At 40.1% G+C, this 16,952-nt stretch overlaps 1 protein-coding gene across 1 annotated transcript in view; it reads left to right on the plus strand.

Annotated features, from left to right (window-relative positions):
• DNAH8 (dynein axonemal heavy chain 8) overlaps nt 1–16,952 on the plus strand; it is a 598,059-nt gene that overhangs the window by 297,021 nt on the left and 284,086 nt on the right. Inside the window, exons 36-41 of the mRNA XM_048843472.2 lie at nt 9,367–9,566; nt 10,359–10,512; nt 10,612–10,775; nt 13,413–13,515; nt 13,903–14,007; nt 14,332–14,493. Of these exons, the coding sequence (XP_048699429.2) occupies nt 9,367–9,566; nt 10,359–10,512; nt 10,612–10,775; nt 13,413–13,515; nt 13,903–14,007; nt 14,332–14,493 (888 nt within the window). The remainder of the gene's footprint in view (nt 1–9,366; nt 9,567–10,358; nt 10,513–10,611; nt 10,776–13,412; nt 13,516–13,902; nt 14,008–14,331; nt 14,494–16,952) is intronic.

A 16,952-nucleotide genomic window follows, 5' to 3' on the forward strand; every position in this document is an offset into this window, starting at 1 on the left:
TGGAGCAAGTTTGCCAGATCTTACTAGGTAGCAGAAAGCCCTCCACAAGGGTCACCTATCTGTCAAAATGGAAGCCGTTGTCTCTCTGGGCTTGTCAAACCAGAGTCTCACCAATGCATTTGTCCATCCAACAAATGCTTGATTATCTGATGTACCTGAAACAGCAAGGCTCACTGACTTCCTACTTCAAGGTTCACCTGTCAGCAGTATCAGCTTTTCACCCTGACGTGGATAACTCTTCTTTTTTTTTCTAATGACATGACAAATTACATTCCTTGAAGGCCTGGAAAGATTGTACCCTCAACTAAAGAAGCACATTTTTCCTTGGGACTTGAACTTAATTTTGTCTAAACTTATGGGACCACCATTTTGAGCCTCGAGCAATGTGCTCCTTTCTACACCTTTCGTGGAATATGGTTTTCCTAATTGCTGTTACTTCTACCAGAAGGATCTCTGAACTGTGCACCCTCACATCTGAACCATTGTACACAGTCTTCTTTAAAGATGCAGTGTATTTACACCCTCATCCGAGGTTTCTCTCTAAGTTTCAAATTTTCATATCAATGTACTTACTTTTTTTTACCCAAAGCCACCTGCAAATACAGACAAGCAGTGGCTACACACATTGGATGTTAGACGAGCACTGTTGTTCTACATAGACAGGGCCAAACAGTCCACTCAACTGTCTGTGGCCTGAGGGGACAGAATGAAAAGTCTTCCAATCTCCAGGCAGAAAATTTAATCTTGGATAACTTCTTGTATCTGCATGTTATGATCTGACAGGCTGCCAGACAAACTGACGGACAACTCCGTAAGATTGCAAGTGTCCTCAATGGCATTCCTAACACAGATTCCTATCCTGGACATTTGCAAAGCAGTAACCTGGTCATCCATGTACACTTTTTCCTCCCATTACACCATAACTCCTGGGAGAGTGGAGTGGGGGAAAGGGGGGAAGATTTCCAAGTGAAAAATGGCAGGGTTTTCAGGAGTAGGTAACAACCCCCACTCTTCTCCCAGAGCTAGAATAAGAACCTGGGGGTAAGGGTTCCCAACTGTTTCAACCCAGGGAGCCTACTCTTGGCTCAAAGCTAACTATATTCTTTTCTTTCTTCTCTCAGTTTACTTAATTTGCTGCTAGTAGCCTGTACTTTAAACTGACCTCACAGGGTTAATTGGTTTCTTTCCACCTCTTCCTCCTCCTCTCCCCCTGCCTTTCCACACTTTTGTTTTTCTAAAGTTTTAATGGAGGGTACTTTGAATACTTATGTAAAATGTTTTTGGTTTTTTGAACAAAGTATGACAGAGGTCTGCTGCATTCCTCTGAAATTTTTTGGAGTAAAAGATCCATGGGCATCCATAGAGACAAATGTTTTACTGCCTTTTTGAACAGTCTCAAGGTAAAGACAGCACAGGTTAAGGCAGCTGTGTGGCAAAAATTGTACTTGGTGGCTAAGTTGTTACAAACAAATTGCACTACCTTAAAGAACTAAATGTAGGAGTAAGTGATTTAAAGAAGTAAGTGAAAAGTTACAAATACCTTTTACAAAAATTGATAATACAGGGTTTGGAGAAAAGTAAACATTTGAAAGTTGTAAAAATGGTAAAAGGTAACTATTGTAAAAATATTAAAAGGGTAACAGTTGTGGTGTTACAAAAAGGAAGTTTTTGGTTTAATAATAAAATCCAGTTATATAAATGTAACTGTATGTGCAACTCTGTGCAGTCACAGATGGATGGAAGCTTGGTAATTAAATTATACAAATGGGTCAGGTAGAGTGGCTACTACCACCACTCACTATGCTTCTGTCCCCAGAAGCCTTTACAGCTATTCTGAGGGAAAATGGGCCCTTTTCCCACAGAAATGGTCTTTAAGGGACTGCTGCAGGCAGCAGGCAAAAAAAAATCTGTTCAAAATTATTTAACTATTGGGTAATGTAATCAAAATTACGAAAGGAATGTAAGGGGTTTCTATTAAAACTTAACTTGGCTGCCCCTGGCTGTCTCTAGTTGTACAAGATGGAAGTATAAACGGGGTACAGTTGTGTAGAAAAAAGTAATCGCTGTGCAAGGGATGTTATTCAAAAGAAAATTTTGTATGTGTGCACTGGAAAAAGGGGAACAATGATGGGAACACTGAGCCTTGGGGTGGGTCTTAGGGATCGGACTGTCGCTTTAGTGTGAGTGTATGAAAACTCTGTGGGCACGGGGGAGGCGGTTACACCTTGTGTAAAATTAATATGGCTAATATAATGTTATGGAGGTTAAACTATGGAAGGAATGTGCATTTTCTCAGGACGTGTGCAGTGTATATTGGAGAAGGGGTAAAAGAAATGCAAACAAAACATGGTACTTAATTAAAATCCTATAAGAGCTCCAAAAGGAGCCATGTCCTCTGGAATGCTGGCCAAAACATGAAGGGGCATATGAATGTTTAGCATACCTGGCATGTAGATACCTTGAAATGCTGGCTACAAAAGTGCCATGCGAATGCCTGTTCTCACTTTCAGGTGACATTGTAAATAAGAAGTGGGCATAGAATCATAGAATATCAGGGTTGGAAGGGATCTCAGGAGGTCATCCAGTCCAACCCCCTCCTCAAAGCAGGACCAATCCCCAACTAAGTCATCCCAGCCAGGGCTTTGTCAAGCCAGACCTTAAAAACTTCTAAGGAAGGAGATTCCACCACCTCCCTAGGTAACACATTCCAGTGTTTCACCACCCTCGCAGTGAAAAAGTTTTTCCTAATATCCAACCTAAACCTCCCCCACTGCAACTTGAGACCATTATTCCTTGTTCTGTCATCAGCTACCACTGAGAACAGAACCTCTTTGGAACCCCTTTCAGGTAGTTGAAAGCAGCTATCAAATCCCCCCTCATTCTTCTCTTCCGCAGACTAAACAATCCCAGTTCCCTCAGCCTCTCCTCATAAATCATGTGTTCCAGTCCCCTAATCATTTTTGTTGCTCTCTGCTGGACTCTCTCCAATTTTTCCACATCCTTCTTGTAGTGTGGGGCCCAAAACTGGACACAGTACTCCAGATGAGGCCTCACCAATGTCCAATAGAGGGGAACGATCACGTCGCTCGATCTGCTGGCAATGCCCCTACTTATACATCTCAAAATGCCATTGGCCTTCTTGGCAACAAGGGCACACTGTTAACTCATATCCAGCTTCTCATCCACTGTAACCCCTAGGTCCTTTTCTGGAGAACTGCTGCCTAGCCATTCGGTCCTTAGTCTGTAGCGGTGCATGGGATTCTTCTGTCCTAAGTGCAGGACTCTGCACTTGTCCTTGTTGAACCTCATCAGATTTCTTTTGGCCCAATCCTCTAATTTGTCTAGGTCCCTCTGTATCCTATCCCTACCTGCCACCGTATCTACATCTCCTCCCAGTTTAGTGTCATCTGCAGACTTGCTGAGGGTGCAATCCACACCATCCCCCAGATCATTTATGAAGATATTGAAGAAAACCGGCCCGAGGACCAACCCTTGGGGCACTCCACTTGATACCGGCTGCCAACTAGACATGGAGCCATTGATCACTACCCGTTGAGCCCGACAATCTAGCCAACTTTCTATCCACCTTATAGTCCATTTATCCAGCCCATACTTCTTTAACTTGTTGGCAAGAATACTGTGGGAGACCGTGTCAAAAGCTTTGCTAAAGTCAAGGAACAACACGTCCACTGCTTTCCCCTCATCCACAGAGCCAGTTATCTCATCATAGAAGGCAATTAGATTAGTCAGGCATGACTTGCCCTTTGTGAATCCATGCTGACTATTCCTGATCACTTCCCTCTCCTCTAAGTGCTTCAGAAATGATTCCTTGAGGACCTGCTCCATGATTTTTCCAGGGACTGAGGTGAGGCTGACTGGCCTGTAGTTCCCAGGATCCTCCTCCTTCCCTTTTTTAAAGATGGACATTACATTAGCCTTTTTCCAGTCGTCCGGGACTTCCCCCGATCGCCATGAGTTTTCAAAGATAATGGCCAATGGCTCTGCAATCACATCCGCCAACTCCTTTAGCACTCTCGGATGCAGCGCATCCGGCCCCATGGACTTGTGCTCGTCCAGCTTTTTTAAATAGTTTGGAACCACTTCTTTCTCCACAGAGGGCTGGTCACTTCCTCCCCACGCTGTGTGCTGCCCAGTGCCGTAGTCTGGGAGCTGACCTTGTTCGTGAAGACAGAGGCAAAAAAAGCATTGAGTACATTAGCTTTTTCCACATCCTCTGTCACTAGGTTGCCTCCCTCATTCAGTAAGGGGCCCACACTTTCCTTGACTTTCTTCTTGTTGCTAACATACCTGAAGAAACCCTTCTTGTTACTCCCAACATCTCTTGCTAGCTGCAACTCCAGGTGTGATTTGGCCTTCCTGATTTCACTCCTGCATGCCCGAGCAATATTTTTATACTCATCCCTGGTCATTTGTCCAATCTTCCACTTCTTGAAAGCTTCTTTTTTGAGTTTAAGATCAGCAAGGATTTCACTGTTAAGCCAAACTGGTCGCCTGCCATATTTGCTATTCTTTCGACACATCGGGATGGTTTGTCCCTGTAACCTCAATAAGGATTCTTTAAAATACAGCCAGCTCTCCTGGACTCCTTTCCCCCTCATGTTATTCTCCCAGGGGATCCTGCCCATCAGTTCCCTGAGGGAGTCAAAGTCTGCTTTTCTGAATTCCAGGGTCCGTATTCTGCTGCTCTCCTTTCTTCCCTGTGTCAGGATCCTGAACTTGACCATCTCATGGTCACTGCCTCCCAGGTTCCCATCCACTTTAGCTTCCCCTACTAATTCTTCCCGATTTGTGAGCAGCAGGTCAAGAAGAGCTCTGCCCCTAGTTGGTTCCTCCAGCACTTGCACCACGAAATTGTCTCCTACACTTTCCAAAAACTTCCTGGATTGTCTGTGCACCGCTGTATTGCTCTCCCAGCAGATATCAGGGTGATTGAAGACTCCCATGAGAACCAGGGCCTGCGATCTAGTAACTTCCGTGAGTTGCCGGAAGAAAGCCTCGTCCACCTCATCCCCCTGGTCTGGTGGTCTATAGCAGACTCCCACCACGACATCACCCCTGTTGCTCACACTTCTAAACTTAATCCAGAGACACTCAGGTTTTTCTACAGTTTCATACTTGAGCTCTGAGCAGTCATACTGCTCCCTTACATACAATGCAACTCCCACACCTTTTCTGCCCTGCCTGTCCCTCCTGAACAATTTATATCCATCCATGACAGTACTCCAGTCATGTGAGTTATCCCACCAAGTCTCTGTTATTCCAATCACATCATAATTCCTTGACTGTGCCAGGATTTCCAGTTCTCCCTGCTTGTTTCCCAGGCTTCTTGCATTTGTGTATAGGCACTTGAGATAACTCGCTGATCGTCCCTCTTTCTCAGTTTGAGGCAGGAGCCCTGCTCTCTCGCGCGCTCCTGCTCATGCTTCCTCCTGGTATCCCACTTCCCCACTTACCTCAGGGCTTTGGTCTCCTTCCCCCGGTGAACCTAGTTTAAAGTCCTCCTCACTAGGTTAGCCAGCCTGTTTGTGAAGATGCTCTTCCCTCTCTTCGTTGGGTGGAGGCCGTCTCTGCCTAGCACTCCTCCTTCTTGGAACACCATCCCATGGTCAAAGAATCAAAAGCCTTCTCTCCGACACCACCTGTGTAGCCATTCGTTGACTTCCACGATTCGACGGTTTCTACCCAGGCCTTTTCCTTCCACGGGGAGGATGGATGAGAACACCACTTGCACCTCAAGCTCCTTTATCCTTCTTCCCAGAGCCACGTAGTCTGCAGTGATCCACTCAAGGTCATTCTTGGCAGTATCATTGGTGCCCACGTGGAGAAGCAGGAAGGGGTAGCGATCCAAGGGCTTGATGAGTCTCAGCAGTCTCTCTGTCACATCGTGAATCCTAGCTCCTGGCAAGCAGCAGACTTCTCGGTTTTCCTGGTCGGGGTGGCAGATAGATGACTCAGTCCCCCTGAGGAGAGAGTCCCCGACCACCACCACCCACCTCCTTCTCTTGGGAGCGGTGGTCATGGAACCTCCAACCCTAGGACAGTGCATCTCATGCCTTCCAATCAGCGCAGTCTTCTTCTGTTCCCTTCCCTCAGATGTATCATCTAGTCCACTCTCCGCATTAGTACCTGTGGAGAGAACATGAAAACGGTTACTTACCTGTATCTGCATCATTATCTCCTGCAAATGTAAACAAAGTTGTTTGTCTTAGTGATTGGCTGAATGAGAAAAAGGACTGGGTGAACTTGTAGGCTTTAAAATTTTGCATTGTTTGTTTTTTGAGTGCAGTTATGTAACAAAAAAAGTCTACATTTATAAGTTATACTTTTATGAAAAAGAGATTGCACTAGAGTACTCGTGTGAGGTGAACTGAAAAATACTGATTCTTTTATCATTTTTACAGTGCAAATATTTGTATTCTGTGTTGTAATTGAAATCAATATATTTGAAAATGTAGAAAGCATCCAAAAATATTTAATACATTTTCATTGGTTTTCTATTGTTTAACAGTGCGATTAAAACTGTGATTAATTTTTTTTAATTGCAATTAATTTTTTGAGTTAATTCCTTGAGTTAACTGTGATTAATCAACAGCCCTAAGTAGGATTACAGAAGCATGGTGGAATAGCACTCATGACTGGAATACAGGTATTGACAGGTATATGCTATGTAGGAGAGATTAGCGATAATGATAAAGGTGGTGGGACAGCATTGTACATTGACAAAGTGGTAAAGTGTAAAGAAACAAGAAGTGATAGTATGGACAAAACTGGATCTGTTTGGCTCAAAATCACTTTGGAGAAGGATTGTAAAAGAGGTTTTGTTGGGATAGTGTTAGAGGTCTGCTGTAGCCCCCAGGGTCAGACTTCGATATGGATAGAGATCTCTTTAATATTATTACTATTGGGAATTGATTTGTAATGGAAGACTTTAACTTCCTGAGTATAGATTGGAGAATAAATGTTACTAATACTGATAGGGCTCAGTTATTCCTGGATGTGATAGAAGACAATTTTCTACATCAAACTGTAACCAAACCAACAAGAGGTGATGCAATTTTAGACTTGGTTTTGGAAAATAGAGAGGACATCATAGAAGAGCTGGTTGTAGAAAATAACCCTTAGATCAAGTGATCATGAGTTCCTTCATTTTAAATTTAAATGGAAGGATAATCAAAACCAGATTCATCGACTGTGATTCTGGGTGTGAGAAAACCTGGATTTGTGCTGGAAATGGCCCGACTTGATTATCATACACATTGTAAGGAGAGTGATCACTTTAGATAGGCTATTACCAGCAGGAGAGTGGGGTGGGAGGAGGTATTTTTTCATGCTTTGTGTGTATATAAAAAGATCTTCTACACTTTCCACAGTATGCATCTGATGAAGTGAGCTGTAGCTCACGAAAGCTTATGCTCAAATAAATTGGTTAGTCTCTAAGGTGCCACAAGTACTCCTTTTCTTTTTGCTAATACATCTGTGTTTTCAGTGGTAGTACAATATGACTGAGATTAGCTATCATTTTATCTATATTTAAGAAAAGGGAAAAAAGGTGATCTGGACAATTACAGATCTCTTATTCTGACCTCAGTAGCATGCAAGGCTTTAGAACAAACGGTGAAGGAAATAAAAATTAAACTTATGGAGGTAATTGGTAAAAGGGATGTAGTGCAACAGAGATTTACGAAAGGTATATCATTTCAGAATAACCTGATTTCTTTCTTTGGGAAAATAATTGATTTTTTAGATATGGGAAGTGTAGTGAATCTAATATATTTGAATTTCAGTAAAGTATTTCACATGGTACCTCATGGAAAATTAATAGTTAAATTAGGGAAGATGTGGATTAATACAGCACTGTAAGGTGGATAAGGAATTTGATAAGGAGGAGAAAGCAATGGGTTATGCTATAAGTGAATTATCAGACTGTAAGGAGATTACTAGTGTAGTTTCTCAGGGATTGGTCTTGAGACCATTCTTATTCAATCTTTTTATTAATGACCTTGGCACACAGAGTAGGAATGTGCTAATGAAATTTGCCAAGGACAAAAAGTTGGGAGATATTATCAATACAGAAGAGAATTGGAGCATTATACAGGAAGATCTGGATAATCTTGGAGACTGGAGTCACAGAAATGGGATGAAATTCAATAGTACAAAGTGCAAGGTCATGCACTTAGAATCTAATAGGAATTTCTGCTACAATCTAAGTGCTCATCAGTTGGAAGCTATAGAGGAGGACAGAGATCTGTCTGTGTGGGTGATCAGAGGATGACTGTGAGCTATTAATGAGATGTGGCTGTGAAAAAAGGCACAGGGCACTGGTAAGGTAAGTTCTTGTTTGGAATACTGTGTACAATTCTGGTCACCCATGTTCAAGAAAGATGAATTCAAACTGGAACAGGTACAGAGAAATGCTATGAGGATGACTGGGGAATGGATGATCTATTTTATGAGAAGAAACTGGAAGAACTTGGCTTGTTTAGTCTAGCAAAAAGAACACTGAGAGGGGATGTGATTCATTTCTCTCTATAAATACATTAAAGTGTTAAATACCAGGGACAGTGAAGAGCTATTTAAGCTAAAGAATGATGTTGGTACAAAACAAATGGATATAAACTGGCCATGAACAAATTCAGGCTGGAAATTAGAAAGTTTCTAACCATTGGAAGGGTGAGGTTCTGGGAGTTGTGGGGGAAAACAATCTAATTAATTTCAAGAGAGAGCTGGGCAGATTTAGAGTGTGATTGTATGACAGGGTTGCTTGTGATGGTAGGGGGCAGGACTCAGTAGCCTTGGGGCTCAATTCCCATTTATATTTTATGTTCGTTAAGCTCTTGCTTCAGGCTTTCCACCAACAACCAGCAGGTGTCTGGAAGGGATTCTCCCCAATTTATTCTTTTAATCTCCTTCCTCTGAAGTGGCAGTGATGTCCATGGCTGGAGCTGAAACACTGGGCAGCATGTGCCAGGGCTCTGAGATGGCACTGAGCATTCTCTATTTCAAGTGCTTGGCTTGTCTAGTTCATGCTCACCTGCTCAGGGTCTAACTGATCACCATATGTAGGGCTAAGAAGGAATGTTCCCAGAGTTGAGATTTTTAGTAACTTTGTGGGTGGGGTTCAACTTCCTGTGCAGCATATGGGTGTGAATCATTTGCTAGGATTATCTGTGTATATCTCATTTAATCATTTCCCTGCCATTGCAGGGGCTTTGGGCATTGATGCATCTTGTCTCTCTCCCTCCCCACTCCACCCCGCTTTTCAGATAACACAGCTTTTACTGTGTTAGGAAAGGTTTCACATCTGGATACTGAAGATTTAAAAACTGTTTTTTTTTTACTTTGCAGGATATCTGTATATCTGCTATAAAGGAAAAGGATATTGAAGCTAAATTGTCTCAGATAATTGAAAGTTGGGGAGGCCAGAATTTGAGTTTTTCACCATTTAAAGCGAGAGGAGAGCTACTGTTAAAGGGAGCTGAATCAGCAGAAATTATTACACTTATGGAGGACAGTTTAATGATCTTGGGCTCTTTACTTAGTAACAGGTAATTCTTAAGTGAATTTTTTGTGGATTTGTTTCAGAGGAACAGCCGTGTTAGTCTGTATTCGCAAAAAGAAAAGGAGTACTTGTGGCACCTTAGAGACTAACCAATTTATTTGAGCATGAGCTTTCGTCACGAAAGCTCATGCTCAAATAAATTGGTTAGTCTCTAAGGTGCCACAAGTACTCCTTTTCTTTTTGTGGATTTGCTAATTTTTGTAAATGTTGATAATAAACACACCATAATTAAATTTTCAACCATGTTATTCGAAGTGGCAAAGAGTCCTATGACACCTTTTAGACTAACAGACATATTGGAGCATAAACTTTCGTGGGTGAATACCCACTTTGTCCGACGAAGTGGGTATTCACCCACGAAAGCTTATGCTCCAGAAGTGGGTATTCACCCACGAAAGCTTATGCTCCAATACGTTTGTTAGTCTATAAGGTGCCACAGGACTCTTTGCCACTTTTACAGATCCAGACTAACCCGGCTACCCCTCTGATACATGTTATTAGATTGACACTTAATCAGCAATAAACGTGGATGAAATGTTACTGTATTGTGTAGATGTTGGTACATTAATAATGTTACTACAGATAACTTCTTTCAGCTCACAAACATATAGCAATCTATTCTCTTGATACATTTGAATAAAATTAAATTTGTTTATTCAAGTTTTTAAGAGATCATTTTTGTTCTCTAATTTATCCATATTTTGTTTCACTCCCTCTATAAATATTTTTCTTTATACTTTAATTTAAAGTTATTCTTATTTTTCATCCCTGGTTTTAGATATAATATACCATTTAAAAAAGATATTCAGAACTGGGTGTACAAACTGAGCACCTCCAGTGATATCATTGAAGAGTGGTTGGTGGTTCAAAACCTATGGGTTTATCTTGAAGCTGTTTTTGTTGGGGGAGATATTGCAAAGCAATTACCTCAGGTAAATCTATAATACTTACTCATATTTATATTGTAAAAACTTAACTAAATACCAGTTTACAAAAGAATGTGTTACCGTGTTGATTTAAATTATGCTTAGGAAGCAAAACGTTTTCAGAACATTGACAAATCATGGATAAAAATAATGCAACGAGCTCACGAAAATCCTAATGTTGTTAACTGTTGTGTTGGAGATGAGACTATGGGACAGCTTCTGCCTCATTTACATGAACAGTTGGAGGTGTGTCAGAAATCACTTACAGGGTAAGAAATTTTTTTGAATACATGATTACGTTATACAATTATATAAAGTCAGTAATGTTTTATTTTAATTACAAATCAAAGAGCTAAAAGTGTTAAAAGTAGAAGTTATTTTTATAAGGTTGTCACACACATTAATATACTGTAGTCTGTCTCTAGAAGAGCAGTATTGCAATCTTCATTTTATTATTTGTATTCAAAACTCCTTCAGCAATTGGGTGGCTAGATAATCTCCCAAGAATAGGAATCTGTACTAATAACATTCAAAGGAGAAAGTGTTACTACAGTAAGTATAGATATTCAGATAGGTTTAGACACCCAAACTGCCTTCCCACTTCTTTGAAGTATCATACATAGATTCTGATGTAAGGAACTAAATGAACACAGGACATTAGCTGTGGAAGTCCTGAATTCAGTTTAAATGATTTGCTGCACTGGGCCTGTGATCCTGTTATACGTATTCTTTGTTGCCAGAAAGGCATGTGTGTGACCCCAGCAGTCATGGGGTATGTCTATATTTGGAGTTGAAGGCGACATTTCCAACTTGCATAGACATCCGTGCTCTAGATGTCATCGAGGTAGCCCACTAAAAATAGCCTAGCCACTTTATCACAGGCAGCAGTGAGCGGTGACATGGAATAGCCACTCTAAGTGCACACTGCCGGGACGCGGTAGGTACATACTTGTGGCTAGCCTCTGCCACCCATTCTACCACAGCTGCACTACTATTTTTAACATGCTGACTTGATGAAACCTACTTCAAGGATGTCTACACATCTGCAAAGTCGGAAGGGAATCACACCCCTAGTTCCAAGTGTGGACATAGCCACAACTTTCCATATGTTTCTGACTTCAACACAGAGGGTATGTCTACACAGTAATTAAACACCAATGACTGGCCCGTGTCAGCTGACACAGGGTCTCATGGCTTGGGCTGTGGGGCTGTAAAATTGTGGTGTAGACATTTGGGTTAGGGCTGGAGCCCAAGCTCTGGGACCCCTTGAGAGGTGAAAGTCCCAGAGCCTGGGCTCCAGCCTGAGCCTGAATATCTACACCACAGTTTTACAGCCTGAGCCCACTAGCCCGAATCAGCTGACCCAGGCCAGCTGCAGGTGTTTAACTGCAGTGTAGACATACCCTGATGGTCCAGTTGTGCCCAAGAACAAGAATCTGTACAACAGAATTTACTCAAAGAATTACAGTTATTGGTAAGCATCTTTCTTTCTAGGCATTAGCACAGAGCAGGGTGGAAAAAATTCAATTATGAAAAAAATTTAAATCTTATTTTTAATGGAAACACATTTTTCTTTCTAAAAAACCCATTTAAAATTAAATTTGAAATTGTCAACCTAAATCAAGACCTAAACTTAATAGATTATAGTAAAAGCATTTACATTAAATAAAAAATAATATTCAAGCAGTATGGGTTAGCTGCTGAAATTTTAAAGAAAATCGGACCACTGAACTAATGGAAATCACTGACAAAGCACCTGCAAACAGAGTTTGTTGAAGTGTCAAACCAGCTTTTGAAAGAAGCAGCTTCTTCTGTAGGCACAGAGAGAATATTTTCTTTATTTCAGTTTTTTTCAACTAGTTCAGTTCAATGACTAGTTCAAAGATGAGAAACTGATTGGGTGTTGAAAAAGCAGGAAAACTTGTTTTTCTCTTCTGAACTGTGCATGGAAGTGTGAGAGTATGAGATCTACTAGTTCTAAAGTCTTGAATGACCGGCTGACCCGAAGGAATCAGTTCAATTCACTTACTACAGATAATACTTCCTTTGTTTAATAAATCAGTTTAAAAAACAAAACAAGTTTTGATAACTTACTGGTTTCTAATCTATCTAGCACATTTAAGGTAGTTTTATTCAACTGATAAAAACAATTTTAAATGCTGTTTTTTAAAAAATTAATGGAACTTCCGTTTGCATCCAAACACAGCTTGACACAAATCACGAGTAAAAAATTAATCTAGTAAATAACAAATGTGTCATTTGCCATTTTCTAACATAATAAAAACGGTAAATATTAAGAATCTGAATAAATGTATGTTAAACTCTATAATTGCTAAATAAGTGTATAAAAATATAATATCCTCCTGGTTAGCAAAAAAAAAAGCACCAATTTAGTGCAAAGGCTGTATTTAGTTGCATATCAACATGTTTTAATGGTTGCCAACCAATAAGAATAATCCTTTCTTTAGGAAAATAACTAAAAAGTAAAAATGCAAAACAGGATTAAAATAAATAATTTAAATCAATATTTCCTAATAGCCAATTTAAATCATGATTATAATTGGTGATTTAAATTACTTTGCTTTAAAACAGTTCACCCTGGCACATAGTATTGTGGCAGTGAGCTATGGCTTTTGATATTTTAAGCCCTGATTTGTGAAAGCTGCCCTATTCAGGACAGCACTTAACTATGAGCTTTAAATTAAGCATATGCTTAAAGTGCTATCCTGAATAGAGGTATACTCAAGCATTTGTTTAAATCTTTTTCTAAATTGAGTGTTAGAGTGATAGGTTTAGGAAGGATGAAGAAAATGGTGGGTTTTTTTAAATGATGTAATATTTCACAGTCTGATTCACAATTTCATGTAGAATACATTTTGTAATGAAAATCTTGCACAATATTTAAGATATTTAGAGAAGAAAAGGCTACTGTTTCCCAGATTCTTCTTTATCTCTGATCCTGCCCTTCTTGAAATTCTTGGACAAGCAAGTGATTCACACACCATTCAGGTAAGTCTTGAGTGACTATTTTAAAGTTAGTATGCTACCAAAAAAAGCTTTGAAAGAAATATTTAAATAAATAAAATATGCAAAAAGCAAAGGCAAAGTAAACTGTAAATGTAACAAATTCTTCTTGAAAACCTCATTCAGAGCAAGATTTTCAGCTGCTTCTCAGACTTTAGATTTTACTGTAAATTTTACTGTAAAACAAACGCACAGAAAGTAACTTAAAAATTCTACATTTAGTGCATAATGACATGATCCTGCTACATAATCTGTGCAGTATAAAACTCCGTGTGTGAACTTCCTTGCAGGATCAAGTCAATAGTTAGTTTTCTTATATGTCTGTTAATATTAAATGTTTACATTGAATTACTTTCTAAATTATCCTTCTAGCCACATATGCCTGCCGTATCTGACAATATAAATGAAGTGGAGTTTCACCCAAAGGATTATGATCGCATAATGGCAGTCATATCAAGAGAAGGAGAGAAAATTCCAGTAATACTGCTAATTTCTTCTCAATTTATCATTAATTTTAAATGTTTCATTGTTTATTTTTTTCAGTAACCTTATTATATGAGAAGCCATTCTTTTGCTGAATGCACACAAGTAGATGGTTAAACTAAGTTAATTATGAATTAATAGTTAATTACATGATTTCTTTAAAAAAAGATCAGAATAAATTCTACATATTTGGTAATATGTTTATTGATATTTAAAATCAAAACAATAACTTTATAACATTTATAACACAGTAATAAATAATAGGGATTTGGTAGCTACATATAATTGTGTACATTTCACTTCTATTAAATTTTTCAGTTGGACACTCCAGTGAATGCAAAAGGACCTGTAGAACTTTGGTTGCTAGATTTGTTGCGCATGCAACAGTCTTCATTACACTGTGTAATTAGGGCAGCATATTATCAAATTAGTGATCCAGGATACCAGCTGCTTAACTTCCTTTATCACTTCCCAGCACAGGTAAGAACAGGGGCGGAATATATATGTCTATGTATGCATATATGTATAGATTAGAAGCAGCCTTCTGAGAAAAGCAGAGGTTGTACAATTTGTGGTTGGCAATTTTATCTGTTTGTTTCAGGTAGTCCTCAAAATGTGCTTGGTGTGATACAAACATAGTCCCTGACCTCAAAAGTTTATACTCTCAAAAAGTTGAGATGATGATGATGATGATGATGGGCGATCACTCGTTACCGGGTATGATCATCTTCCATGGGAGTTATGGGTCCTCAGGTGGCTAATAAAGCCAAAACGATACCCTTTTTTCAGCTGAGAGAACATAACCTGTTTTGGGAGGCAATGATCTGGATTCCGGACAATGTGACCAGTCCAGGGGAATTGCTGATGGATGATCATTGCCTCGATACTGGTGGTCTTTGCTACTTCCGGAAGACTAATATTGGTGCACCTGTCTTCCCATTTGATCTTCAGAATCTTATGAAGGCAGTGTTGATGGTGCCTCTCAAGGACTTTCAAGTGGTGTCTATAGGTTTTCCAAGTTTTGGACCCATACAACAGTGCTGGGAGAATAACGGCTTGATAAATAAGGAGCTTGGTGTCTGTTCGAATGTTGTGATCTTCAAAAACCCTGTGGCGTAAACGAGAAAAAGCTACACTGGCACAGCTCAGGCGATGTTGAATTTCTGGATCAATATCTGCCTTGGATGAAAGATGACTTCCAAGATAGAGGAAATGATCAACGTTCTCCAGTGCTACCCCATTGATTTTGATAGATGGGGCATGTAATACCTCATTTGGAGAAGGCTGATGGAGCACTTTAGTCTTCTTGATATTAAGAGTGAAACCAAGACATACATAAGCATCGGCAAACACATTCAAGATAGTTTGAAGATCTTCCTCAGAGTGGGCAAAGATTGCGTTGTCATCAGCATACTGAAGTTCTACAATAGATGTTGTGGAAATCTTACTTTTCGCTTTCAGCCTGCTAAGCCTGAACAGGTTTCCCTCCATTCTGTAAATGATTTCAACGCCAGCTGTAAACTTCCCAGAAATTAGTTAAAGAATGACAGCAGTAAAAACCACAAACATGGTTGGAGCAGTGATACAGCCCTGTTTGTACTTTGAAAGGTTCACTCTGGGAGCCAGTGCTGCTCAGAACAGTCACTTTCATGTTATCATGAAGCAATTTTAGGACATCAATGTATTTATCAGGACATCCAATCTTAGAAAGTACAGTCCAGAGGGCACAACGATTCACTGAATGAAAGGCTTTAGTTAGATCAATAAAAGTCATATATAGTGGTCGGTTTTGCTCCTGACTCTTTTCTTGCAGCTGCCGTGCTGTGAAGCACATATTCACAGTTCCACAGTATGGTCGGAAACCACTCTGTGACTCCAGTAAGATTTCTTCTGATAGGGGCAGAAGGCAGGTTGCAAGGATCTGCGCCAGAACTTTGCCTGCAAAGACTAGGAGGGAGATACCACAATAATTTCCATAATCCACTTTATCCCCTTTCTTGAAGAAGGAGACAATCTCCTCCTTTATCCAGATTTTAAGGATAAGCAGATAAAGCTGCCAAATTAGCTCTGGTCCACCATTTTTAAAGATTTCAGCAGGGATCCCATCTAGACCCGCTGCCTTGTCGTTCTTCATCTGCTTGGTGAAATTGTGTACCTCATATAAATTGGGAGGGTCTCCGAGCTCATCCCGAAATGGTCATTGCAGGATTTGCTCAAAGACTTCATCTGTAACCATAGAATTACGGTTAAGGAGATCTTCAAAATGTTTTTTCCAGCGAGCATTGATGGCTTCATTGTCCTTCAGAAGTGTGGTTCCATCTTTAGAGTGAAGAGGATTCATACCATGACAAATTGGCCCATAAACAGCTTTCGTGGCACTAAAGAAACCACATATATTGTGGATGTCCATGAGATGTTGGAGTTCTTGCGCTTTCTCAGTCCACCATTTGTTCTTTAGTTTTACATTGTATTTCTGCCCTCACCTTGGCATGGGCTTCTCTTTTTATATTACAATTTATGTTGTTCTGCCAAGTGCGAAATGTCATTTTCTTCTCGTTGATGAGTTGCTCAATTTCAGTATCATTCTCGTCAAACCAGTTCTAATATTTTCTGGTTTGGTAGCCTATGGTTTCCTCACAGGCATTAATGATTACTGCTTTCAACTGGATCCAATGTTCCTCAATTTCTTCTGGAAACTCTGATGGGAGCTTTTCTTCTAAGACTGCTTGGAAGTGGTCATGCTTAATAGGGTCCTTCAATCTCGAACCTTCAACTTGCGCCTGACCTGCTTCTTTTGCAGCATCCATTTGGGAGCAATCTTAATTTTCATTGTGGATCGAATAAGGCGATGATCAGTGCAACAGTCATCAGCACTTGTCATTGTTCTTGTGAGAAGTACGTCACTACAATCTCGGGCACGAACTCTCGAGGAGATGCCA

Source organism: Caretta caretta, chromosome 3 (assembly GCF_965140235.1).
Source record: "Caretta caretta isolate rCarCar2 chromosome 3, rCarCar1.hap1, whole genome shotgun sequence".
In the NCBI taxonomy this organism is placed as follows: Eukaryota; Metazoa; Chordata; order Testudines; family Cheloniidae; genus Caretta; species Caretta caretta.